The 14,102-nt window shown below is 41.8% G+C and overlaps 1 protein-coding gene across 2 annotated transcripts in view; it reads right to left on the bottom strand.

Annotated features, from left to right (window-relative positions):
- Window positions 1-782: 782 nt before the first annotated feature.
- smchd1 (structural maintenance of chromosomes flexible hinge domain containing 1) overlaps window positions 783-14,102 on the bottom strand; it is a 56,979-nt gene continuing 43,659 nt past the window's right edge. For both annotated transcript variants that reach the window (XM_070553111.1, XM_070553110.1), the window contains 21 exons: window positions 13,717-13,802; window positions 13,520-13,638; window positions 11,667-11,828; window positions 11,455-11,583; window positions 11,295-11,374; window positions 8,042-8,199; window positions 7,860-7,969; window positions 7,719-7,780; window positions 7,167-7,254; window positions 5,298-5,429; window positions 5,061-5,216; window positions 4,862-4,988; window positions 4,647-4,766; window positions 4,485-4,570; window positions 4,287-4,406; window positions 4,017-4,198; window positions 2,589-2,698; window positions 1,679-1,749; window positions 1,428-1,596; window positions 1,171-1,329; window positions 783-1,096 (listed from right to left, as the gene is read on the bottom strand). In XM_070553111.1, the coding sequence (XP_070409212.1) occupies window positions 990-1,096; window positions 1,171-1,329; window positions 1,428-1,596; window positions 1,679-1,749; window positions 2,589-2,698; window positions 4,017-4,198; window positions 4,287-4,406; window positions 4,485-4,570; window positions 4,647-4,766; window positions 4,862-4,988; window positions 5,061-5,216; window positions 5,298-5,429; window positions 7,167-7,254; window positions 7,719-7,780; window positions 7,860-7,969; window positions 8,042-8,199; window positions 11,295-11,374; window positions 11,455-11,583; window positions 11,667-11,828; window positions 13,520-13,638; window positions 13,717-13,802 (2,533 nt within the window). In that variant the 3' untranslated portion in view covers window positions 783-989. The remainder of the gene's footprint in view (window positions 1,097-1,170; window positions 1,330-1,427; window positions 1,597-1,678; window positions 1,750-2,588; window positions 2,699-4,016; window positions 4,199-4,286; window positions 4,407-4,484; window positions 4,571-4,646; window positions 4,767-4,861; window positions 4,989-5,060; window positions 5,217-5,297; window positions 5,430-7,166; window positions 7,255-7,718; window positions 7,781-7,859; window positions 7,970-8,041; window positions 8,200-11,294; window positions 11,375-11,454; window positions 11,584-11,666; window positions 11,829-13,519; window positions 13,639-13,716; window positions 13,803-14,102) is intronic.

Consider the following 14,102-nt stretch of genomic DNA (forward strand, 5'->3'; position numbering starts at 1 on the left):
GCAGAAAACAAAAGGAATATTATTTTTCCTGTTGACTAAAGAAACGTTTTTATATTACCCAACTCAAACTTTTTATATGTATTGTTTAGGTCAACTGGGTGGAAACAACTCTGGCTTTGGAGATTAAGGACTTTTTCCTCCCTCTGCTGGAACAAAAATGTTACAAAGTTTGTGCAAAAGCAGTGGTTCATTAAATTACTGCAGGGTAATAAAATATGTATTTTTCATACATTTTTCCATTAAGCAACAACAACAATCCACAAATCCACTTTTTTTACCTGGATATGTGCGTAGATGGATGTGGCTCAGGTGTTCAGATTGCACAAAATGTAAGCAATGGCCCAAACGACGAACAGCATCCAAATTCAGCACAGGAGACTAAAGTAACATATTTTTTTTAAACCCAGGAAGTTATGTTTCAGGATGTAAGTTGCTTAGAAATCAGATTTACAAAGGCTTAACAGAATAGTGTGTCAACAAAATGTATCCGAAAGTCAAGAAAAATAATTCCTTCCAACATGAACTGAACAGAGATAATAAAAACAAAAAGTATGTAAATGTAGTCCCAGATGAATTAAAAAAGATATTATCCCAGCAAAGACTTTAACATTTAATTAGTTTCTCAGTCAATCAACCAACATGCAGATCCAGGTGTTTCCCTTTGTGCAAAAATGATTTCCCCTTAATGATAATTGCATCTATTCCCCGTGTACATCTGCTCAGGACAGAGTCAGGTTTTATGTTTCACAGTATTAATTATTTAGTAGAATATAAACGACAGATTTGCAAATACATGAGTTTATTTTACAAAACGGTTACTTTATAAAAAAAACACACACACACACACACACACACACACACACACACACACACACACACACACACACACAAATACTATTTTGGTTTTAGGACAAAAAAGAAAGAAATAACATGAAACTAAAAGCAAAACAATAAAAAATGCATAAATGTATGGAAAAAGGGAAGCAGAACTAAAAATCAGGTAAGAGATCTCTGGATTTTTGTCTAGGTCGTTTCGTCTGGATGCCGGAGGGTTCTCCAGGGTTCTCAGGACCACGCTTCCCTAATCTTACAGAAGCTGCAGGAATAAAATAGAACATTCAAGAAAAAAATATCAAAATTCAGAAAAGAAAGAAACAAAATAAAACTTACAGAGTTGTCTTTCAATCTCCTCAAACTCTTTCTTCATCTCTTCCACTTTTTGACGCTCTTGGAGCCTTTTGGGTGAAATCTCTTCCATTATGCATTCATCATGAGCTTTTTCTACCTGTTCCATTTTCAGCCTTATGGACTTGTACTTCTCCAGCAGATCTAGCAAACAAACAAACAAACAAACAAACATGTTCAAAGCCCAATCGGGCTAAAGAAGAAAAAAGAAGAAGTCAGATTTATAGTTTAAGAGTCGTTACCTAGTTGCTCCTTCAGTGTGTGGTAGTGTTGGGGAAGCGGTGCTCCAAACACTCGCAACTTGACAATGGGCGGAGCTTTGTTTTGTGCACCTCCAAATTTACCCCTAGCGCTGACTCGGTCACCCTCTCGAGTCAGTATGGTGGGACAATTGATCCTGTTTTCCACAAGCTGCAAGTAACAAGTCATGTAAAGTACAGATACACCTCAGTTCAGTCCGTACGGCGCCAAGCCGTCAGCAGGAATCACTCACCGCCTTCCTGTAGTTGGTTGCGGAGGTTAAATCATCCATCAGAATTGTGAATCCAAGAAAATTTTTAAAAACTGTGATGGAAACACAAACAGGAAACTTTTACAGAAGGGGGCACGTTTTATTGCATTTCTGCTTCAGTGAAATATCCCCTCCTCCAACTTGAGTTTGGATTTAAGGTGGTAACATTCACCAAAGGTAGGCCCTTACAACACACAGAAACAGACGCTTAAACCTAATCTCTACTTCTCCGTCAGCTCCAGTGCGGAGTAGCGCACATGCATTGACGACAATGTTTTCTTTTCAGACTCCTCCGTGACCTGGGGAGTGTTGCAAAGCAATTCCCCGCCAGGACAACTAAGGACGTGGCTGTTGTCTGGGGTTTCCTGTCTCCATTACGGTCATGTATCCGGTCCAACATAGTGTATTTACTATTGTGTTTACACTGTTTTACTGTATTTCAGACACTTTAACATCATGGGAATGGTCCCTCATTCTCCGCCTACTCATGTGACGTTTCTCGTCATTGTCCATGAAAATGCTTATTCAGCATCTTTGTACCCCTTCAGTCACGGGTGAATAAACATTCATATTTTCAGACTTTTTCCATGAGGCGTTTTTCAATTTGTTTCGTATCTGTTGCTAAATATCTTTTCATCTTTTGGTGGGGCAAAGGCAGGGCTATTGACAAATTTGCAGGAAATGACATCCTGACCAATTACACGCTTGCAGTCTCATTTTCTATGGTTAGTTTAAAAGTTGGGCATGTCTCCGTCAGCCTCTGTGAGCCCGTCGGAGAGCCCTTGCGCCGACGCATAATGCCAGACACGTCTGCGTTCTGATGCGGTCGATGAGTATAAATTACGCTTTATAGAGAGCCACAGAAAATAGACTCAAACAAAATTCATCTCACCAAGGTCACAACTCTGAAGATCCCCGGAATAAATCAGCAGATCCTTGGCGTAGACCGGATTCCCAACAGGACTGAAAAGGGCGCATCCATTTCTGATGTGAGGCAGCGGTCTGCAAAAAATTCAAAACTTCTAATATTAAATACTTTATCTTCATATATATATATATATATATATATATATATATATATATATATATATATATATATATATATACATCTCTCTCTCTCTCTCTCTCTCTCGCTCTCGCTCTCGCTCTCGCTCTCGCTCTCTCTATATATATATATATAGAGAGAGAGAGATACAAACTGAGATACACACTGGAGAGAGAGAGAGACACAAATCATCTATTAGGGATGGGTACCTTCACTTTGAATCGATTCGGTACCAATTCCGATAGCTAGGAATCGATACCGGTACTTAATGGTACAAATTTTAAATACTTTTGAGTGTTTAATAATCAATTATCTTTAATATATATATTTTTCTCAATATACTGTATATAACCATATTTGATAACTATCATGATAAATACAACAGTTCATATTTTATCATCGGAGTGTTGTACTAAATTCTTCAACATGAACCTTTAACCACAACGGTTTCGAAATGATACCAAAACTAAAACCCAGCTCCTTGTACTCCCAATCCTCTTCTACGCCCTCTGGAATAACTCTGAGGAGGAGACCATGTATTTTAAACTACAAAGGAAACTTAAAACAAACGTTGAAACCATTCAGCTGTTTGTATTTTAATAATGTTGTGTTTCACAAACTAAACCCAGCTCCATGGACTCCTTTTCCTCTCCTTTCCCCTCTGGACAAACTGTGATGGTGGGTCCTTGTAGTTTTATAAACTGTAAATAAAACTGTAGCAAACATTTATGTTAAGAACTAAATGTACTTCTTTGTTCCTTTTGCTGTTTATTTTAATTAACAGTTGACTTTTCCTAATCTGAATTTTTGAGTTCAGAGGAGGAAGCGAACGCACCATTAGCCGATGGCAACGGAGGCTAAAGTATCCAGCTAACGTTATCTTAAACAGTCTATTTACCTGCTGGAGCAGATTAAGATGATGATGATTGTTAGATTGTTGTCGACGTCATCACCCAGTCACCCGTCGCATTTAGTGAAGTAGACTCAAACTTCAGAGTTCTTTCTATCATGCTGCTTTCTCTGCTTACATTGACGACATCCATCTTGGGAAATCTGGTACTGACCGCTAGTGTGTATGTGGCAAAAAGTACCATTTCATATCACGTGAATGTCCTTGGTCGGTGCCTTAAAAAGTACTGAATACGGTACCCATCCCCATCATCCATGCAAGCAAAGTTAACCCAAATGAACAAACAGATTTGTTTTTGACAACTTTGCCCCTGCAGGGAGTGATTTAGGAGAACTATGAGCCCAACAGAAGTTACAGAAGGGTACCTCTTTCCTGGTGGCACAAGTATGCTGTCCAGGGCCATGACCTGCTGAACTCCCCGTGTGTCTCGGTAAATCCTCTGAGCTGCCTCCGTCGTTCTGGTGATGATGCAGTCCATGTCTCCCACCAAATGCCAGGAGATGACCCTCGCAGCATCATCGTCCAAAATGAGGGCCAGATGACCAACCTTCAGGGGGAAAAAAACAAACTAAAAGATTTAAACATATGCCTCTTAAAGAAGAGAATATTTGTATAGTTTTGAAATTTGGCATCACCATTCCGAGAACATCCGGCCCGCCGAATTTATTAGTGACGGAGAACTTTCTCCTTGGCACCCTTTCAATAGTTTCAGCTTCAATCGTTTTGTCTCTGATCAGTTTGTCAATATCTGAGCTCTGCAACGAGTTAGGACATCCCGTTTTTAGGAAGAAAAAAAAAAGAGCGAAGAACGAATAAAAAATTCCAGAACTTACAGGTAAAGGATGTGAAATGTCCAAGTTTCTTTTGCTCATCTCTACTCTGAGGGTGGTTTCTTTCTCAGCAATGTCCTGGAGCTGAACTAGTGTGGAGAAAAGGAGAAACGGATTTTAAACACTCAGGACATTCACTTGTCAACATCCAGAAATAACACTCACTTGTGAGTCCTTTTCGGAGTTCGCAAAACGTAGAACACATGGCGTCGTATTTTTCAATGGAGTTTTTCAGTTCGTCCCTCTTCCTCGACAGTTCAGACATTCTTCTCTGATTCTCAGCATCTAAATTTACAAAAGGAAAAGTCCAATGTGATTTCAGATCACAGCTTAAAGCTTCTTGTCTACACATAGTTAGTGTAACGCAGAGTAAAATGTACCGTTGTAAAAATGGAAAAGAAGCTCAAAAGGAAGCAGGGACGTAGGAAGATTCAGCCCTGTGGGTTTGAAGATGAGGTTGTATCTGCTGCCGTTCTCACCAGGACTGTTCTCCATTATCACCAGCCTCTGAAAACAGGACTATTATCTAATGTTGCACTTAATAAAAATAATCTGTATCCTTTGAGGAAGGTAACTCACAGAGATGTGGGCCCTTCCTTCCTCTAAGTTAATCTGAAAGCTGCTCGTTTTGTCTTCAAACAGCGGGAGACATCTGCTACTTTCTCCATCAGGACATCCTATGGAGACCACCACCTTCCCGCTCAGCTCCTGTCCAGCTGGATTACCAAACGAATCCTGGAATGAATCCAAACAACTCACTCAATAGCTGTTCCTAATTACTAGCATTAAAAGGAACACCTGAGGAGCACGGCTCACCTTTATCACCAGAGTCATGTCCTTCACCAGGATTCTGCTGGAGATGTCCGAACTGTTGGAGACGACTGGGGTTGTTGGCTGGACCAATGGTCCCAGTTTGACAGGCAGACTGGCCACTACATTTATGGTGATCTAGGAGATAAAAACACAGACGTCAGCTCTGACTGTGACCTACAACCTTGAAACAATGAATAAAAAATCCATAATTTTAGATGGACAATATAACAATAACATCTATACAGTTTTCCAGGCATCTCCTCCAGAATAATGTGTCATATAGCACCTGTAATTATGGGCTCTTACTGAGGAATAACAGATCACACAACAGTATTTAAAAATGTCAAGATGATTTCCCAAAACATGAGCAACCCACACAGAGATGGAAAATCGCAGAAAGAACCGTTTTGGTCCTACAGTGTGTCCAACCACATGGCAAAAATGACACACAGCTGATTTCACACACAAACATTCCCTAATCAAACCTTCCTCTGGAGCAAACAACAATGGCAGTGTTTTCTCGCCTGGACGCAAGTCACCAGGGCCTCCCTCTGGGGCCCAGCCTGGAGCTGGGGCATGTTGGCGAGCACAGCCTGAAGAGGAGACGTTGGTCCCCCTTCCCATGGTCTCACTGCTCATGGGAGGGGCCAAAGGGGACTCCAGAGGCAGCCGATATTTACTGGCATTCCGAGCAGAATGTGGCTCGGGTGGTCACGGAGGAAAAAACCCAGGCATGGGAGGAGTTCAGTGAAGACATGATGCAAGATTATGTATGGCTTCAAGGACATTTTGCTCAATCATCTGGCATCTTAGGAAGGGAAAGCGGTGCACCACCAGTACTGTTTATGGTGGGGAAGGTGTGCCGCTGACCTCGGCTCGGGACATTTTGAATTGGTGAGTGAAGTACTTGGAAGACCTCCTCAATCCCACCGGCATGTCTTCCAATGAGGAAGAGGAGTCTTGCCACTTTGGGTCGCTCTCTCCAATCTCTAGTCCTGAGGTCACTTAGGTGGTCAAAAAGCTCCTCAGTAGCAAGGCCCCAGTGGTGGATGAGATCTGCCTGGAGTTTAAGGCTCAGCACTTTGTGGGGCTGTGTTTGTTGAGAATGCTCTGCAATAATGCGTGGACATGAGGGGCAGTTCCACTGGATTGGCAGACTGGATTGGTGGTACCACTATTTAAGAAGGGGGATTGCAAAGTGTGTTCCAACTACAGGGAGATCACACTCCTGAGCAGTGAGAATCAGGTCCCAAATCTGTGTTATCATCTTGCTGTGTGAACCGACCTTAGAGCTGGGTGGCAGTAGCAGAGGAGTTAAGTGCCTGCCCATAGCTAGAGGGTTGCAGGTCTGTCACAGTTTTTGTGTACTTGGGAAGACACTTCACCGGCCTCGTTTGCCGGTGGTGGTTGGAGGGACAGGTGGCTCCTGAGTTCGGCAGCCTTGCTTCAGTCAGCGTGCCCAACATAATCCATTTACCATTTAAAACAAGCTTGGATTCTGTCATGTTGACACGCTTCTACTCACACGTCTGAGCTACATTACATTAGATCTGTTAATGAGCAGAGGGCCATTAATGCCAAGAAATAAATGATTTAAAATTATTCCCTTTTGCAAAAAAACATAATTAAAGAGATAGCAGATTCTCCTCATATATAAACACTTCTCCCACCACGCTTTACTGGTGGTATAAATGATTTCTTTTTCTCCCCTCAGTGTCATTCATAACACATTTTCCCCTTTTCTCATCATTAAATAATTCTAAGGCACATGTATGAAACTAGATGACAGACTGTTTCTCTGAGATTTACTTCCTTCTTTGTTATCCATGTTTGTGTTCCTCATAGAAACGTGGAAGCAGCCTCTAAACTAACCTGGCTACTGAGAAGAACTTCTTTTTTGTCAACACAAAGAGAAAACTGAATGGTGTACTTCCCGACATGTTCTGGGATCAGTTTATCTCTGCAAGGAAAAACAGACAGATTAGTTGTGGAAACATTATAAAATAACAGAACTTTAGGGAAATTCACTTTTAATCTTGATAAAACTGAAGAAATTTCCCTTTTATGCAGGCTATAACACAATAATGCGATACTAAAAGCAAAATGATATTACAATTTGTAAGACTGAATTTAATCAAATATTCTGGCCAAACGCTTCCAAGACACATTTAGTGATAATGCAAGATCTGATTTTTTCATCAGGATACAGAAAAAAACAGCAATCTGTGTCTGAATAGCATCGCACAAAAGAAATAAACTAAATGCTTGAATGTGAATTCTCTATAGAACATCACAATATTTCAGTGCATCGATACTGTTCTTGCATATCTTACAAAAAAGACAATCTAAAAAGGTGAATTTGTTTCCTTTAAGCATCCAACAATAAGCCAAACAGATCAGAAACAAAGTATGTGCCATTACTACCGAAAGTAAAAACTGTCCTTCTTCTCGTTTGCCATGGGTTTGTTGCACTTCAGCTCAGTGGTCTGAAAAAAGGGACAATGATCAATCAGTATTAACCAACACATATTAGCTAAATAAAGGTCATCCTCTCAAGTGGCTCACTGGTTGTGTAGGTTTTGATGAGGCTCCCTCCCACAACAGCATGGACAGTTTAGCAGGGTTAAAGGTCATGATAGGACTTCCTTCATCAGACACCACCGTCACTGCGAAAACTAAACACAGCTGACGTTAGTGTTCATGACTCTCATCAAAGTTAAACTGAATTAATGAAATGGTGTACAAACCTGGGAAGGTGTGTCCTGCAAGAAACTTCGCAGAGTGGACATAATCCACCTGCAGCCGGACGGGTTTGTTGGGATCTGGAATCACAGTGAAGCTCACTGATGGACCAGGGATGGGTTTCCTGTTGAAGGAACCTTTAAAATCCAGCTGATAGTACCCCCTAATGGAAGAAATGAGTAGCGACTATCTTTAGTAGAATAATTTTTAAAATGGAATGATTAAATAAATGTGACCAATAATGCAAACAAATCATGGAAATAAAACGTAAACATGAAAATGATGTCGGTAAAGCAAAACTAAATCTCAAGATTTTTAAAATACAAATTTCTACATTTTACACTACAAGAAACAAAGTTAAGTTACTTAAGTCGCTCCTCACAAAACAACTGTGACCAATGCTTTTATTATCTCAACATTAGATTATTGCAGCTCCCTGTAAGCTGGCCTGAGCCAGTCCTTATTGACTTGACTGCAGCTGGTCCTTTTGGAGCACGGAAGTGGGACCATGTCACTCCCATTCTAGCTGCTTTGGACTGGTCACCAGTGAAATGTTGTATCCTCTTCAAGATCGTGGTCTTTGTTTTCAACTCCGTCAGGAACCGCACCCCACCATATTTAGCCTCGATGCTGATCCGTTATGTCCCTTCAAGGTCGCTACGTTCAGGTTAGGGTGACCTCCTAGTGGTTCCGTGGTCAAAACGTAAGACCAGAGGTGATCCTCGGCTCTGGAACCGACTGCCATTAGAAACAAGACAGACCACATCGCTGCCCACTTTTAAAGCTAAGCTTAAGGTTTATCTTAGATCTACAGGTCCTTCTCAAAAAATTAGCATATTGTGATGAAGTTCATTATTGTCTGTAATGTACTGATAAACATTAGACTTTCATATATATTAGATTCATTACACACAACTGAAGTAGTTCAAGCATGTTATTGTTTCTAATATTGATGATTTTGGCATACAGCTCGTGAAAACCCAAATTTCCTATCTCAAAAAATTAGCATATCATGAAAAGGTTCTCTAAACGAGCTATTAACCTAATCTTCTGAATCAACTAATTAACTCTATAAACACCTGCAAAAGATTCCTGAGGCTTTTAAAAAACTCCCAGCCTGGTTCATTACTCAAAATCGCAATCATGGGTAAGACTGCCGACCTGACTGCTGTCCAGAAGGCCATCATTGACACCCTCAAGCAAGAGAGGGTAAAGAAATTTCTGAACGAATAGGCTGTTCCCAGAGTGCTGTATCAAGGCACCTCAGTGGGAAGTCTGTGGGAAGGAAAAAGTGTGGCAGAAAACGCTGCACAACGAGAAGAGGCGACCGGACCCTGAGGAAGATTGTGGAGAAGGACCGATTCCAGACCTTGGGGGACCTGTGGAAGCAGTGGACTGAGTCTGGAGTAGAAACATCCAGAGCCACCGTGTACAGGCGTGTGCAGGAAATGGGCTACAGGTGCCGCATTCCCCAGGTCAAGACACTTTTGAACCAGAAACAGCGGCAGAAGCGCCTGACCTGGGCTACAGAGAAGCAGCACAGGACTGTTGCTCAGGGGTCCAAAGTACTTTTTTCGGATGAAAGCAAATTTTGCATGTCATTCGGAAATCAAGGTGCCAGAGACTGGAGGAAGACTGAGCAGAGGGAAATGCCAAAATGCCTGAAGTCCAGTGTCAAGTACCCACAGTCAGTGATGGTCTGGGGTGCCATGTCAGCTGCTGGTGTTGGTCCACTGTGTTTTATCAAGGGCAGGGTCAATGCAGCTAGCTATCAAGAGATTTTGGAGCACTTCATGCTTCCATCTGCTGAAAAGCTTTATGGAGATGAAGATTTCATTTTTCAGCATGACCTGGCACCTGCTCACAGTGCCAAAACCACTGGTAAATGGTTTACTGACCATGGTATTACTGTGCTCAATTGGCCTGCCAACTCTCCTGACCTGAACCCCAGAGAGAATCTGTGGGATATTGTGAAGAGAAAGTTGAGAGACACAAGACCCAACACTCTGGATGAGCTTAAGGCCGCTACCGAAGCATCCTGGGCCTCCATAACACCTCAGCAGTGCCACAGGCTGATTGCCTCCATGCCACGCCGCATTGAAGCAGTTATTTCTGCAAAAGGATTCCCGACCAAGTACTGAGTGCATAACTGAACATAATTATTTGAAGGTTGACTTTTTTTGTATTGAAAACACTTTTCTTTTATTGGTCGGATGAAATATGCTAATTTTTTGAGATAGGAAATTTGGGTTTTCATGAGCTGTATGCCAAAATCATCAATATTAGAAACAATAAAAGGCCTGAACTACTTCAGTTGTGTGTAATAAATCTAATACATATGAAAGTGCAATGTTTATCTGAACATTGCAGACAATAATGAACTTTATCACAATATGCTAATTTTTGAGAAGGACCTGTATTTCTTAGGTTTTTACTTATGTTTTAATGTTTTTATTCAATTCAAATTCAAAAATACTTTATTAATCCCAGAGGGAAATTGATTGCTGTAGTAGCTCTGAATAATAATAATAATAATAATCAAGTCATCATTTTGATCATTGTTGTTTTACTGTTTTTAACTTCTATCTTTGATTGTTTTATTTACATATTTTATAAATCTGATTAATTGTGTTTGACTTGTTTTTACATTATGTTCAGCACCTTGGGCCCACTTGACTGGGGGTAGGAAGGGGCTTTACAAATGAACTTGAACTTGAAAGTCGCGTTAGTCATCTCACACTGGTGAAATTACATCTGTGCATTTGACCCATCCCCGTGGGGAGCGATGAGCTGCAGAAACGGCCGTGCTCAAGAACAATTTGGTTGTTTAGCCCCCCAATAAGAACCCCTTAATGCTGAGTGCCAAGCGGAGAGGCACTGGTCCCATTTTTAAAGTCTCTGGTATGATTCGACCATGAATTAGAACCTTCGATTTCCCAGGCTCAGGGTGGACACTCATACCACTAGGCCACTGAGTAGGTAGAGGACAGCGTCACCCTCTGCTGACACCATCAACATCGGTGAAACTTTGACGAAGCAACTGTAAGGAGCTGAAACTGTCAGCAAAATAAGGTAAAAACAGAAACTTTGCTACTCTGTGTATGAGATAAAAACAGAAACACAACAGATCTCTCTATTCGTTCCTTAATTTAAGGGAATTTTGAAAAAAATACAAAGAAAACAGTCAATGAAAAGAGAATAGCACATTTTATCCCAGTATTGATGACACGACCAATAAAAAACAGAAAAAAGTCTTACCTTTGACCGGTTACACTGTTAACAATGAAGGAGGCTTTCCCCTCTGCATCCACAGGTTGTGACATAACAGATGCGGACACCTGTTACAACAGCAACACATTACATTTATACAACTTTCACTGCATATTTCCTGATGCGTTTAATTCCTTATTGAGCTAACCTTTATCATGGGGGGTGAAGATCTGATCTCTACCACAACTCTCTGGTCTGGAGACGGGTTCCCCCACTTGTCACACAGCTGGACCACGAACGGCGTGGGAATGCCGTGACCATTTATGAGCTGCAACGGCTGGAAAAACACAAAAATATGAGCTTTACTTTAATTTTGACCGCATGAGAACTACAGATAAAAACAACTAAAGTGACTTTTACCTGCTCAGGTCCGCTGACCAGCTGAAGCTGCGATGGGACTCCTTCGGTCAGTTTAACGATGACCCGTTCTGTGAAGCCATCGTAGCTGAAGATAATCTCTCTTGGCCCAAGAGACCCGGAGCGGAACTGGAGTCCAGTCACCAGAACAGAACTGCTGCTCTCCTGGAATCAAAGAACAAGGAACATTTTTAAAAATGTTGCTGTACAAAAAAATGTCTGTCAGCAATTAAGACGCATGTGCTCGGGTTTCTTTCAGTATGTACCGATTTCCTCGAGCACCAAAACAAATTCCTTGTGAGTAAGGGTGTAACTGTACATATATTCAAATTTGGGATTTCCATTATGGAGCGTTTATTACGGGACAGAGGTGAACAGAGTTCCCACTCAGACCTGTCTGCAAAACTGCCTCTGATGTCCACGATGCAATATTGCAGCATGGCATCAACAAACACAGCCCCAAAACACCCAGAGCCTTCAGGAACTCAGGGCAAACCTCATCCACCCCATTGCCCCGTCACCATGGAGCTTTTTGACCACCACAGTGACAGAGGAGTTAAGTGCCTGCCCCGTAACGGGAGGGTTGCAGGTTCAAGCCCTGTTATTGTTTCCTTGGGCAAGCCACTTGCCTTGTTACTGGTGGTGGAGGGACTGGTGGCTCCTGTGTACGGCAGCCTAGCTTCTGTCAGTGCGCCCCAAGGCAGCATTGTAGGTTCTCACCACCAGCGTGTGAATAAGTGTGCATGGGTGAACCCAGAATGTCCCAAGCTGAGATCCGCAGGACACCGTCCCCAACATAAGCAGTGGTGATAAAGCGCCCCCCCCCCCCCCCCCCCCCCCAAATGAGATGCCAGATTGAAGAAAAAAAGTTTTTTTTAGTATATATTTGATAGTGAACCAGAATATCCTCATGCCCAAGTCTTTGCCTCAGCAACCACCTGAGCTGCCGATACCCACTGCTGCAGTCCCACAGCTCCCTCACTGCCAATGTCCACCAGAGGGTTGCTGCCGTGACGATCACTGATCATCCACCGCTCTGGTCAGTCGCCTCAACAATGGAGGTATGGCGCATGGCCCAATCGGACTGTCTCCCGCCCCTACAGGCGGTTTGTTTGACGTTTTGACGGAACTGGGAACTGAAGCTCTTTCTGACAGGAGACTCCACCAGACATTCCCAGCAGGCCCTCACAATACGTTTAGGCCTGCCATGTCTGACCAGCATCCATCCACATCATCAGAGCCAACTCACCACCAGGTAATAGTCAGCTGACAGCCCCCCCCCCTCACCTGAGCGTATCCGAGACCCGTGGCCACAGATCAACACATTTGATTATCAAGCTGCAGCCCAATAGCTTGGCAAGCCATCCTATTTATGTGAATATAGTCTGGCCACGACACATCGACGGATCTCAGTCGCGGGGCTGGATCTACGGTTGTCTTTTAAACAGTCTCTGCGAGGGTTGCAGTGACAAAAAATTGGTGCATAATTATAATAATCACAATTTCCTCGATTATTTAACATAAACTGATTTCACATCAGTAGTAACACATGAATCTCATAAAAATATCCTATCAAGTATTAATAAAGTTCATGATTACATTCTATAAAGGTTTTGAGCTCCAAAAGCTATTTATTATTTCAGAGATTCTGCTTAGAACATTTTATTAGCAAAACCAAAGTTATCTCTGTAATTTTGAAATTACAGCTTAAAACTTTGAAACGTGGCGCTGCGCCATGCCCACAAAATGCCGTTACGGTTCCATTTCCTGTTTCGTCTCATCAACAGAGTAAAAGCCTATACTTGTAAAGCGCTGTATTGAATCTGTTATGTACTTCAGCAGTACAGTGTTCCAACCTGCCATGTGAAGTTGATATTTGACTTGTCGAGCCCTTCGGCCTCCACAGTTATATTCTCGGTGCAGGTGGGGGTGAACTTCTTGGTAATGTTGTCATACTGGTCCACAAACTCCAACTCTACATAGACAATACAGCAGGTAACAAAAAAGCACTTCACACATTAAAGCGTATTGAAGTACTCATAAGTGAACTCACTGATGTGTCCTGCTAAGGTTTCACCGAGCCTCAATGTGCTTTGAGGCGATGTTACTTTCATCCGTGCGGGTTCATCCGGGCATGGTCTATAAATAGAAGAACATACATTTTTATGGCAAAGCAGGGTTAGTAAGAAAAAGTTCAGCCAATAAAAAACAAGAAAAAATGTAAAAAACAATTCTATCATTTACTTGTTTGCTCAGTGCCTTATTCTGAATTTACATTGGACCATTGCAGAGTTCTCCAATTGTCAAGTGTTTTTTTGCAAAAGAATTAATAAAATTTGAAATGAACAAAATGTGACTGTGTATTTATCTTTTTGCAAGTTACTGAACAAGGAAACAACCTTATTTTCATGTTCATTCTGTGTTTTGGTCTGACAAACA

This window comes from Nothobranchius furzeri, chromosome 7, assembly GCF_043380555.1.
Source record: "Nothobranchius furzeri strain GRZ-AD chromosome 7, NfurGRZ-RIMD1, whole genome shotgun sequence".
NCBI lineage: Eukaryota > Metazoa > Chordata > Actinopteri > Cyprinodontiformes > Nothobranchiidae > Nothobranchius > Nothobranchius furzeri.